The sequence below is a fragment of the Malurus melanocephalus genome, unplaced genomic scaffold (genome assembly GCF_030028575.1).
Source record: "Malurus melanocephalus ecotype Western Australia unplaced genomic scaffold, MMel_1.1 scaffold_247, whole genome shotgun sequence".
NCBI classification, from domain to species: Eukaryota; Metazoa; Chordata; class Aves; order Passeriformes; family Maluridae; genus Malurus; species Malurus melanocephalus.
Window position 1 is genome coordinate 305,900 of NW_026623479.1, and position 12,618 is coordinate 318,517.

General features: G+C 40.0%; 2 protein-coding genes across 3 annotated transcripts in view; one reads left to right on the forward strand and one right to left on the reverse strand.

Annotated features, from left to right (window-relative positions):
• The window catches only part of CHRDL1 (chordin like 1), a 36,920-nt gene that overhangs the window by 19,889 nt on the left and 4,413 nt on the right, over positions 1-12,618 (reverse strand). For both annotated transcript variants that reach the window (XM_057375384.1, XM_057375383.1), the window contains exons 3-4: positions 12,320-12,432; positions 8,360-8,453 (exon numbers count right to left, since the gene is read on the reverse strand). In XM_057375384.1, coding sequence (XP_057231367.1) covers positions 8,360-8,453; positions 12,320-12,432 — 207 coding nt within the window. The remainder of the gene's footprint in view (positions 1-8,359; positions 8,454-12,319; positions 12,433-12,618) is intronic.
• PAK3 (p21 (RAC1) activated kinase 3) overlaps positions 1-12,618 on the forward strand; it is a 179,768-nt gene that overhangs the window by 13,821 nt on the left and 153,329 nt on the right. The gene's annotated exons all lie outside the window — the stretch shown is intronic.

A 12,618-nucleotide genomic window follows, 5' to 3' on the forward strand; every position in this document is an offset into this window, starting at 1 on the left:
TTTGCTTACTGAAAATTCTGTGAAACTTTAATCAGCTCAGGCACACATACTGCCCAACACAAGTGGGCAGTAATTTAATGACCTGACCTCTGCTTTTGGAAAACTCTTTGCTCAGGTAGGAGTTGGACATATTCCCAGGTCTTTTTTGTTAAAARAAAATATAGTTAATTCTCCTCTTTCACGGAGTCCAGGTTTTTTCCCTACAAACAAACTATTCTGTAGGGTAATGTACATGTAGAAATATATAGGGATGATTTTTGCATACCAAGTCTCTTAGTAGTTTTCATAGCAATGTTAAAGGCTCACAAAATGGGCTTCATGCTCCACTGCAAAAGGTTAACTTTAGGAGGCCTCAAAATACTACTACCTGAAGTAGTGTGGAATAACAGTAATGAGATAACTTATTCACGTGCACAATCTGAATGGGAAATGGATTCAAACTGAAAAAGGTAGGTTTCTATTAGATATTAAGAATGAATTAATTACTGTGGGGATGGTAAAGTAAATGTTAGCACATATTGCCCAGAGAAGCTGTGGCTGCCCCATCCCTGGGACTGTTCAAAGCCAGACTGGATGGATCTTTGTGCAGCCTGGTCTAGGGGAACGTGTCCCTGCCCATGGCAGGGGTTTGGAACTGGAAGACCTTTAAGGCTCCTTCTAMCCCAAAACATTCTATGATTCTGTGATTTTACTTTTATAATTACTTTTGACTGCAGAGGCAGTTGAAACATGTTTGAATCCTCTGCCACACTGATGTGCAAGAGGAAAACAGAGATTAAATCTAATCACTTCAGAATTCACATTGTGAGGGGACCAGAGCTAAACTCTGTCCAGCTTTTAAAATGGTATTTTAAATGGCTGGAACAGCCACTTTGACAGCTAGATAAGCACGTAAAGTTGTGAACTGCAGAGCTGTTGAGCTGCTCTGATTAACAATGTCTGAATCAGCTTTCTTTCACCTAAGGAATTGGAGCTCTGAAAAAGTGGTAATGAGTCCTTTGACTCCTCCTGCCTTGGTGATATATTCCAAGGGGTTCAGCCAAAGCTCTTCCCAGTCCTGGAGAAATCTAAGTGCTAGTAACATTCCAAGTAAAAGATAAAGGAGCCTGCCTCCAGGCAAAAATCCTCTGTGTTAGGCTCTTCTCTCACAAAGGAATATGGTGATTGTATGTACAGAACAGCTATTCAGTATTTGGAATGGAGGAATAAATATGTGTTGATGATCTGATCCTTACAAATTCAAAACAGAGCAGCCTAAGACTTAGAAGAGGTGAGGGAAGCATCCTGMAGAGAATATGCAGCTTGCTAGGAGAGTGACAGCAAGATTTTGATCATAGTTATGTTGAATAAATCTGGAAAAACTCTGTTGATTGAACTAACCCTGATGCTATGTGTTCAAACCAAACTGTATTTTTAAAATATTCTTTAAAAAAAGACCCTCATGTTTATATGGAAAAGAAAATCACATAAATTATATTCTTCTGTGTTTATACAGTGCATTTCATGCAGAAATAGCAGTACTTTATATAACACAGAGCACTTGCTTATTTTCCTGCAGTTCCAGTGAAACTAAGGTACAGTAACAACAGTGGGTTCGCTTGTACTCAGAGGTTTAATTAATGTTTATCTCYTGACCCATTTGTACCAGAAAGACTAGTGCAAAGAATGGGAATATAGAATAAAGATAGCTGGGAATATGGATTTCCTCATTCTTCCGTGAACTGCAGTTCACATCCCCAAAAAACCTTCAGTGCAGGAAACATTCTGTGACTGTATTTTGGCCACCTGAGTATGGGATGCTTTGCTGGGGCTACTTGGTGAAAGGGGCCAAAGGCAACAGTGCTAAAGAAAAGAGAGTGGACAGGGAATCTCTATTACAGGCAGTGAAGGACCTTGTGGTGCACAAGTGTCATGGTGACCTGGGATAAAACATGCTCCATTTTTTCCAGAAATTTTCCCATCTACTAACCTTTCCTCAGTATCTGGAAAAGCCTCTTGCACACCTTTGCCTCAGAAAGGCAGGAAACCTGTCAGCACCATTGAATCAGTTCTACATATTCCCAACTTRCTCCTAGTGCATCTTCAGGGCTGGATAACTAAACTGAACCCAGACAGCCATCAACACATGGGGGAATAAAATGCTATTGCAAACTGGCTGTTTCAAGGTCAAAACCACCTGCTGGAAGGTGAAATTTTTTTTACAGTGGTAGGGTACTCAAGTAGGGTAAAACACAAAAAATTGTAGAGCTACTTCATCACCAGAACTAAGTCCTGATTAATCATCTCATGAAAATACAGGAACCTCAGACAGARCAAAGAGCGTTTCAGTGCAGGGTTATCTTCCAGGGGTCAGCTAGTATTATTTTAAACAACTTTTGCAGCTGAAGGTGCTTGGGGAATTGTAGCASAGCATAAGAGACCAAATGGATTTCTTTCCTATTAAAAGTTCTTTTGCTTAATTTCTTCCCTCTACTTTTGTTTCCACTCTACACAAATGTGTCACCTCAAGGTCTGATCTGAAGTCCATTGAACTAAATAGATTTGGAAGCTGGCCCAAACACCTACTCTGTGTGGTACAGCAAAAAGGCAGTTTCCCCTTTCATCTTCTGTTTCATATTTCCACCATATTCCTCAGTATTTCTAGAGAGAAGGACTATATCATAGTCAGTAACTGCATCTGCTCTCATAGAAGACTGAGTCCAAAAACTATCAAAGTTAATAGAAATCTGTTGATCGACTACAGGAGAATGTGGATCAAGCCTCAATCGATGTACATTTAACCTTTTCCCTCAGTCATGCATCACAATCCAAATTATTACAAATCTGTGATTTAAAGAAACATRGATGATGTGTGAAGAAGGTTCCTTTAAAAAACAACCAAAGCTGTGCAATGATGTTGTCTTTAAAGCAGTGGTGGAGGCTGACAATAAATGTGGATGGAAAAGTTGTGCACTATCCAAAAACTGCAAACACAAGCTCTAAACAAAATCCATATGTGCCTCTTGGAGGTGCAGGTGTCAACGATATTAAGCYGCAAAATGCTTTACATTAAAATAACTTCAAGGACCAGGTTAAGCTCTAAAAATGGCAGGGTAATTCAGAGTTAATCACCACAGCTAGTCTTTAATATGGTCAGACGGTAGAAAGTGTATGAAATTCATTGCTTGAAGGAACTAGTAGCACCTTATCTCGACACTATGAACTTCCATAGTGATTCAAGGCAAAGATGTAGTTTCAGTTTTAAAACTTTCAAAAGGCTCTTGATTGTGTTTTAGCTTTCTAGGGCTAAAGTCAAGCTCTTCACATTATTTTAATATATTTTCTGCAGCTTAATTTCCTGTGTTTTCTTTTATAGTTGCATAAAAAATTGCCCATCAATTGCCAAGCAACTCTGAAAGACTCATAAAACACTTTCTAGGTTGCTCTACTTTAATTCCTGCTCTCAAGTTAAACTATTATATGAATCCACCAATCACTCTCCTGCCAAGGAAACAAATTAAATGAAGCTTTGGTGCATTCTGAATCCTCTCTGAAGCCTCTTTAAAGGTCTTGGAAGTTATCTTGGAAAAATTCTGAGCAGCTTATCCTATCCTATCATGTCAGTCCAAAGAATGGACGTTCTGTCATCCATGTGGGAAGATATGTAATTTTTCAATGCATTTTGGATGCTGATATATAGATTTTTTTTTTTTAAATTTTTATGATCAAAAAAGCAGAATGGAAACAAGCAATAGCCTCAGTCCGGTTGTGATAGCAAACATTCCTTATGAAGGTAGTGACAAAGGCAAATCACAAMTGACAACAAAATCATCTAAGCACACATCAATAGGGAAAAATTAGACACCTCCCTGGAATGCCTACACCATGATATTTCTTCATCAGATTTACTTCCAAATAAAGAATTTATTTGAACTGACAACTGCCCAATGTTAGGACTCTCTCACATGCAGATRTGAGAATGGTAGGTGGTAGCAGGAAGAGCTGCATAGAGAATGGAAGAGCTGGGCACAGTGTGCCTTCCTCCATCTCAAAAATGTTTGTGAATAAAAGGTTAAGAAGACTAGAATTGAGAGTCCTGAGAGCTCTGRTGTGTGAGCTGGGTAGAACCAAAGCCTCTTCACCAAATGGTTCCMTGAATATGCATTCTGCAATGGAAAAATCACTCCACCAGAGCATTCCAACAGCCAGTGTTGAAGATTTTGGTTGTATTTCAATGAGATGCGCTGCACCACACACAAGTGCTGTGTTTACTTACACAATGTCTATCAGGTCAGCAGGGGCTGTACATGCCCTGCACCTTGCAAGGCTGACTCTTTACCTACACTGCAGGGTGCAGGGTGTCACCTGGACTAGCTGGGTTACTGAGTCAAGGCAGCACTGAGCTCACGACAGGCACATTTCTCCTGTTCCTTAAGCGAGTTTTGCAGTGCAGTGAGTTCTGTGCTGTCCCAGGATCTAAAATAGCTAGTGCAAAGATTCAGGTGTTACTGAGTCATGCTGCAGCCTACCATGCAGACAGAGCCTCACTTATTTTTGGGTGATGTTCCCAGAACACTGTTGTGAGAGACCTCATCTAGTTCATCTTTAGACCAGGTATATATTTAGGTACTATCAGGAATTTTGTTGTTATTTCAATGTCTAAAGAATTACAGAAGTTCATCAATAAAGTGATTTGGATTTCATAACGAAAAACCTTAGTACCAAAGGAGCTTAAACTTAAACATGTTACTAATAATGAATGTTCTTGGAAGGCAGTGTGTTTAGTTGGGGCAGCAAGCTTAAAAAGCACTGGAGCCAGATGGGCTGATTCATACATCAGCGTGCAGCTTTATCTGCTGAGAAATCAAACCAACAAGTGGAATGTGGAAACACTTTCTAAATCCTGCAGTTGTGAATTTGTGCTTCTGATGTAAGCTTTCATTAGGTTTATGCATTTGATCTTTAACTAGACTCTAAATGCTTTGTTTTGTAATTGTTGAATGTAGAAATTATACAATCTAAAATCAATGTTCCAGCTTTAGAGGCACTGTCCATAGTAGTGGCACAGATGTCCATCCCAGCTAAATCCTTGAAGAACTCATACATCAAGTTTATCTCTGTGGCAGGGGCCAGGAGCTCTGAAGTCCACTCTAGGTCAAGGGCTGATCCAGATCTAAGAATGACGGTGAATTCTCTCCCTGACTACAAATGATCTCTCCTCTGATGATGCCTGAAGCATCCTGAGGTGGAAGGGAGAAGATCAAGCTCAGAAGCATGTGATGTCCTTTGGGTCTCACTAATATGTAAAAGGAGTCCCAATTCATGTGACAGTGGTATTTTTGTTGCATCACATATGTGTGATGATAAGGATACAACTCAGATGGTAGAATACTTTTCAGAGCTGCAAAATGAAGGAATATCTAGATCTATATAAGAGATAAGGTCTGGATTTTGCCAGTGCTAGAAAGAATAGGTTAAAAAAAAAAAAATAAAAAAAAGAAAAGTTAGCAATGAATCCATGGTAGAAGCTGGTAGGATTGAACCACTGATGAAAGCAGAAGATGCTTCATAACATATATCTGAAAACTACTTAAGATTCATGGTGTCTGGTGCCAGGGAGACAGGACACAAACACTGCATCTCTTTGTGTCAGCAAGTCCAGTGTCACTATGGATGCAGGAGACATTAATTCCACGGGGAGAACAGTGCCAACTTTTCTCAAAGGAATCCCTTCAACAGCTCCTCCACATAGGTAGCTAAGAAGTTCAGGGTCCAATGAAAGTTGCTGTGTCCTGGCATTACCTCTGCTTGATTAAATAAGGAGGCAGGGATTTGGGCAGTTATGCTCCTTAAGGCCTGCAGAGAGGCAAGAGAAGAGCCCCAGGTCACTCTGACTAGCACTACTCATTTCTGTAATGCAGCTTGAGAAATGGAGGGGAAACACATGTGACAGAATATAATGAGCATTTATGAGAGAATTCACATGCATGGCTGATGGCCAGAACTCTCACACGTTCCATTAGAAAATAACCAGGAAAAGGAGAGAAGTGAATTTCCWGCATATCATGGCATGTTGCACGAAAGACACTGTGTGCCACAGGAATGGAAAGCTGCCATAAGAATGCTTGAGATTCCTATTCAGATCAGGCACCGACACTTACACTGGAGACAGAGCACCAAATATGATACACATAATCATTACAAGAAAGCAGAATGCAAATAACCCTGAAATAATAGGAAACTCCCGCTTYTCTTTTGCCTAACATTGTTACAGATTCTATTAGGAGAAAAATAGRCCTTTGTGAAACTCTCATTTTTAATGAGTTAGTGCACAGCTAGCAATGTAATGGCCCATCATTTGTAGCAGATTTATTACAAATAGACTTTAGGGGCACCTAAGAGAAGATAACAGATAATAGATGACAGATAATTCAGGAAAGGCTTGTTCTGATGATTTTCCATATTTATCAGTTTAAACATGGAGTACAAAATTGCAGGTGAAGACTACAAATAGGAAGAACTTAATTTGTTAGGATGGATTTGAGAGTTTACAGGGGACTTTACTCTTCCTTACTAGACCACTGTAGGATGTTTTAAAATCTTCATAGGTATCATGACATTTACAACCTCATGAACACAAAAATAGCCAAACAGTTCAATGCCAAGGAGCACTTGAAGCAAAACCAGTCAATCTAGAAGCATTTATGTTTCTATAGTAAATACTGTACAGAGATACTAAAAAAAAAACAGAAAAAGTTTCTCACTGCAGATGCCAATTATTGAGTWGGACTTCTGTGATTTAACTTAAATTGTCCAAAAGCATCCAGTGTAAGCTGTTTTCCTGTGCTCCCTCAATAATCAGTGGGGAGTGACAGGCATCTCCAGGGAAAAAGTCTTTTCATTGTGGGTAACAGGATGAATCACCCTCACATTTCCAACAGCTGTTATCTAGATGATTGTCTTGCCAAATGAAGCTTAGATTAGCTGGAAAAACAGACCAGATTTTGGGCACACCAGCACACCAGTCCTTCTTTTGATCTGGAAACAAAAGAGGGGTTTGTGCTCCCAGCACCTTACCATTTTACTGAATTCTAGCTGGTCAAAGAAAGCATTCTTCCTTACAAATTTTCTTTCCTACATGTTAGAGCACCATAGATAAAACTCCAATCATCAGCTGGACACCAAAGAGTTGGATTTAAATGGGCTCAATCTCATCCTAGGATACAAGAGCAGCATCATGGCATCAGATGAGTTATATGCTTGGAAAGGTTCTTCTTTGTCACTGGGTAAAAAAGAACTCTAGACATCTAGATCAGCTATTGATACACATTTCTGATAATGAGTGCATCTAATTGTCTGGGCAGATGAATCCTACCCAAAAYTGACATGTGGATGCCATTTATTATCCAGTAAGTGCAGTGAACACATCCATCCCAGCTGAACAGCAACCTTCTTGTGCACTCATGTCCCTCTGCCATTGTGCACTTACTGCCTCCTGCTCACAGGTTTTGGTCAGGGAACAGCTGTTTTCCTCAGACAATTAAACTTTCTGGAGAAAATCAAATAAAACCCCTCTCTATGATGCTGCATGAATACTCTTTTATAAGGGAAACRTGGCGTGCCACTAAGACAGACATTTAGGGCAAAGCTGCAGTCGAATGGACCAGCCATTAGGCCATGTCGGGAATGCTGGAACAGACTCGTGAAAGATCCTGCTTAGTCTCTTTCATACAGTGGCTCTTAATAATGAGCATATAATAAATGTACAGTCTGGAGAATTTACTATACAGTATCCAATTGGATTTATATAGTCATAAACTTCTACAGCACTGCTTCTATGATTTAAAACAGTCTCTACTAATTATGAAGCTATGCCTGGACCTGAGATRTAAAAGGCAAATGTTACCAGACTGGTTGTACAGTGACACTGTACAAATGCACATTTGACACAGCAATTTTGAATTGCTTGTTAACAGGGAGACATTGYAAATAACCATATATTTTAGTCTGCTCTTGTGAGAAGCACCAAAACAGAAACCTAGGAAGTTTGTGAGATGGTGTTTTGCTGTGATAGGGTTTAGAGATWAGGAGTCAGGAATGGACAGTTGATGAACCTTCTGCTACTTTCTGACTGGACTGTAGGTGACTGGATATGGTAGCTTATCTGATCCCTTCACAAATCTATGCTTCTGATTTCCTAAAAAGAAAACACTACAGGAAATACTGTAACTTACTGTAGGACAAGCCTCTCGTGACCCAAATGGATATAGGAGGATATTTACTTCACACAAGTTTTCCAGCACAGAGATTTAATTTTGTTGTTACTCAGTATATTAAATAACTATTTCAGAAAGGACTATTTGTCACTAACAAGAATTACCTGGGCATCGTGGGCAGCACAGCTGTGGTACATGCASAGGGGAAGCACAGTGTAGACTTGGGCATCTTATTCTGCTGCACAAAACATTTCCATTCTGCAGGAACATAGTACAGAGTATTTTAATGAAATGGGCTGTCTTGCAAATTTCTTTGGTCTCCATACTACATCCAAACATTTTTTAAAAAATGCCTTTTTGAACATTCTGGTTTCCCTCACACCAAGGTAAGCCCAGATACTTCCACTGCCTTTGAATTCATGCTGTAGGTGAAAAATCCTTATAAACCTTAAAACTGGAGGAAGTGTCTAAAAACGGATTGCAATATTCATTTCTCTTTTTCTTCCCATTTGTCTTTTGAGCAGATTATGCTTAGGAATTGCATTTCCAAAACTAAGATGTGGATAATTAATGGTAGGTCTCTGAGATATCCCCTACTGAGGGTTAGTTCAMGACCACAAGAGACAATAGTGTCTGTAATTGTTCTTGAAAACTGTGGAGTCTTTTGTTTTCATTTTATTGCTTTCCCAGTAGACAAAAAAAAMCCCAGTTGGTTAGTAGCCATTTTTCTAAGAAATACGAGTTAAGTCTTGGGAATAGGGTTCATTATTCATGTAATTAACATAATATTCTATTTGACCACATCTAAGTTTGATTTATAATTAAAACACAGGGAATTTTCATTCTCCGGTGTCTGTAACCAGAAAAGACCATCCATTTCAAATTCCCATTTCCCATCTATAATTCATCCTTCTAATTTACCTCTGAATTACTCATGTTTATAGCAAGAAAGATCTTTCAGTATGAACACTGATATTAAGCTATGACTGTAATTTTAGATGGTGTCAAGACTAAACCCACTTTATTTTCATGTCTTCTGGAGCACTGAAATGTTTTCAGTGGATTTGCAGACTTCCCTAGACAGCAGATGTATAGGCCTTTCTAGTCATCTCTTTCAAAATAATTCATTGACAAATATCTGCAGGCCACAGGCTGGAATCCTACTGTTAGATCACTGCTAGCCACAAACTACAGTTGAGCATCTGCTTTGGAAAGAGACACTAAAAATGATATCACCATCTGTTTCCAATGAGAACTGAAATGAAATATACTGATTTTGTAGAGGAGGAGTAAATTTTAAGTTGTAGGATCTTCACAGAATAGGACTATCCCTGTTCTGCACAGCTCCTTGCCCTGCTGTAGAAGGAAGGCTGGCACTGCCTGCTGACTTGGCTCTGTGTTGCTGACTTGTCTTACTCCATGACCTCTCTCTCTTTCATTTTRAGTCCTGCAGAATCTCCTGAGGTGAATGTTTACTTTCTGTGCATGATCAGCTGTGATAAAATTCTGCAGGCCAACTCTGCTGCTCCACRCTGCCAGCCAGACTCGGCTGTGTGCAGCAGGACAGGACTGATCTAACTGATYTTGTGCCTTTTACTGACCTTACACCTACATTCACAGCAATATTTGGGACAGCAGCCCCACTGACCACAGCAGGACTCAAGGGCAGGTCAGATTCTGTGAATCAGGGCCAAGGTGACACTGCTGCCTCAGAAAGGGACTGGTACCAAAGGGTGTTGATGCACCTCTCTCCCCGAGCTGGGTTACCAGTGCTAAGAGTGGAGAGCAGACATTCAGTCTGAGGTCTGCAGATATGACTATGAACACAAGCAAAAAGCTGCTGTATTTTAGGGAGTAAAATAATGACCTGACAAATTGTGAGTGCTCAAATTTACTTGACAGTAACAGTCAACAGGCTCCACTGTGAGCTAAGGGGAGGAGGGATTGTAAAAGGAGCAGGGAACAGGGTAAGAACACTGAATTATGTTTAGTTTTATTTTGGTTTAAGTGTGTAAATTATAACTTGTAAAAATACAATACTGTATACACACAAAAACAGAAAAGCTTTTTTTTCATGTCAGGCTGAATAATTAGGCCTCTGTTTAGTTAGTTAATTTGTCTCGCCTTTCTCTTAAACATCAGAAGTGTGTATGCTGGGGGGGATGGACRGACAGACTGTTCAGAGACAGAGCAGAGATCTGTCTCCTGCCTGCTGATGTGACTTCTTTTGTGCAGAGATCATGAGGATCACAATGTTTGTGGCCAGCAGAGATATTTTGATCACACTGGCGATGAAGACCCCTGGGGATTCTTTTGCTTTTCTCTGCAGTGTGAGGGAATCAGTTGCTGCTTCAGACTCTGTATAGATCCTTTGCCTACCTGCCAGGGAATCATAGGTCGTTTATACTTAAATCTCTCTTACTTGCTATCTCTGGCACATTTTACTTTTAATTTTTATGCTGTAATATTTGGTTTATGATATGTGCTTGTGCTATGCCATGGCACATTTTCTAATGCCTTAATTTTGTTAAAATTAYAAATTGCTGAGGATTTCCTGAAGGAAACTTCATGAAACTGATGAAGCTTCAGAAGCTTTTATTGTAGATCAGTGCTTTGAGGGCATGATTTTGGCTAGGACAAAGTTCAAATGAGTGGCTGGATCCTGCAGTTGTTATTTGGAATCTTCCTTCCAAACAAGAGTCAAAATCCAGAGATCCCTCAGCATCCTCGCTGCTGAAATAACCCCAGGTCATATTTGATACCCTCATGGTACAGAAAAGGTAAAACAGCAAACAAGGGAGTAGAGTCCAATCCACTTCTGAGCTACATCTATTGGCAACTACCACAAGCAGTTTCCTTCTTTATTAAACCTGCTGCCCTGAACTGTCACCTTGTCTTCCGTGCCCAAATGTGAAGTTAAAAAATAAAACAGACTCTGGTTTTGGGAGGCTCATGGTGTGTGGGTGTGCCTGGRTCCCAGCAGTGCTGCTCTCCAGAGAAGCTGACCAGGCACTTTCCCATCCCTCCAGACTGTCTAACATCTCCCTAAAAATCATCTAGCAATGATTTGTATCCAGATCTCTAGGGTTTCCAGTTAATTTCTTCCCGACCCAAGATACATTCTTCCAGTGATTTAATGAGTATTTTACTCCACACAGACTCTGAGAGAGTTTTCAACTTTGCATATACTTCAACAAAAGTTGAGTGGAAACTCCTTTTTGCTCTAAACAAGGACTTTTCTTTTTCTTCCCACTACATTGTTTTTTTCTCTTACAGCTGCATTCYGCATCTAACCTTGTGGGACTACTGTCTGTGCATCTCTGCACTGAATTGTAGTAGCAGATCCCCTCAGAGGAAATGCTGCACAGGGGCCCAATATTTTACACTTGTATGGAGGGGAAATAGCCAGGAATACTTTATTCTGCATTAAATACAGCAGACAGAACTGAGCATCTGGAGTGTCTCACATGTTAGTGATTAAGATCCCTTATTGTTTATTTTAAAGTACTCTAAGGGACATAAACTGGCCTCATTTTTGTGCSTCCCCCCAGATGTAGATGACATACTGTGGGGATCTCTGACTGCTGTGTTTTTGCATCAGCCATCAACTGATGGGAGACCTTTCACATTTTATCTAATTCTCTGTGCTCCCCATAACCTTCTCTCATGTTTCATCATCTCATTCTTCTTTGACTGCCTTTYACTAACAGTGATGTTCCTTCAGCACTTTAGGGCAGCAGATGCTTTGATGGGAAGATGTTGGCATTGTACATAGATCAAAGTACCAAATTCAGGTTCAGCATAACCCTCCACACTAATGGAACTGAAGGATTACACTTAGGTAGTGGGGCCTGATCTGTCAAGATGTAATGCCCAGCATCCAAAAAGCTTCTGGCYAGTTAAGGAGTTGCTTTGTGTATGCTATGTAAGTGTTATTTGCCAGTATTGGCCTTGTCTGTTAATATTTTCCCTTCACTGRGATCACCTGCCTCTATCTCCTGCAGCATGACCAGGACCCACTAGTGAAAATAGGTTTGGGCTTTGTCAAATCAGAGCTACAACAGAAAGGATTTTAGTCAATGAAGCCAGTAGAGGTTGTAGAATCAGTAAGTGAGCAGTCCTACCTCTGAGCAAAGACAATTAACGCAGTAAACAAGGCCATAGGGCTCTAGATAAGGATGCCATCTTTCTCCTACACGGTACTTCTTATCTTGAAACACACAGTATGTGTCTGAATCTGTAAAACAGTAAAGAATTGAAAGAGCTATGAATGAAATTTTCCAGTCCATGTTTACAAAGTGTATTTAGGTGTGCAGARTTTTCTGTAAACTACTTTTCCTGGAGAATCACACAACAGAAACACCCTTAATGTCACATGCTGTTTTTCCTAACCTCCCAAACCAAAATAAACGAAATGGTCTCC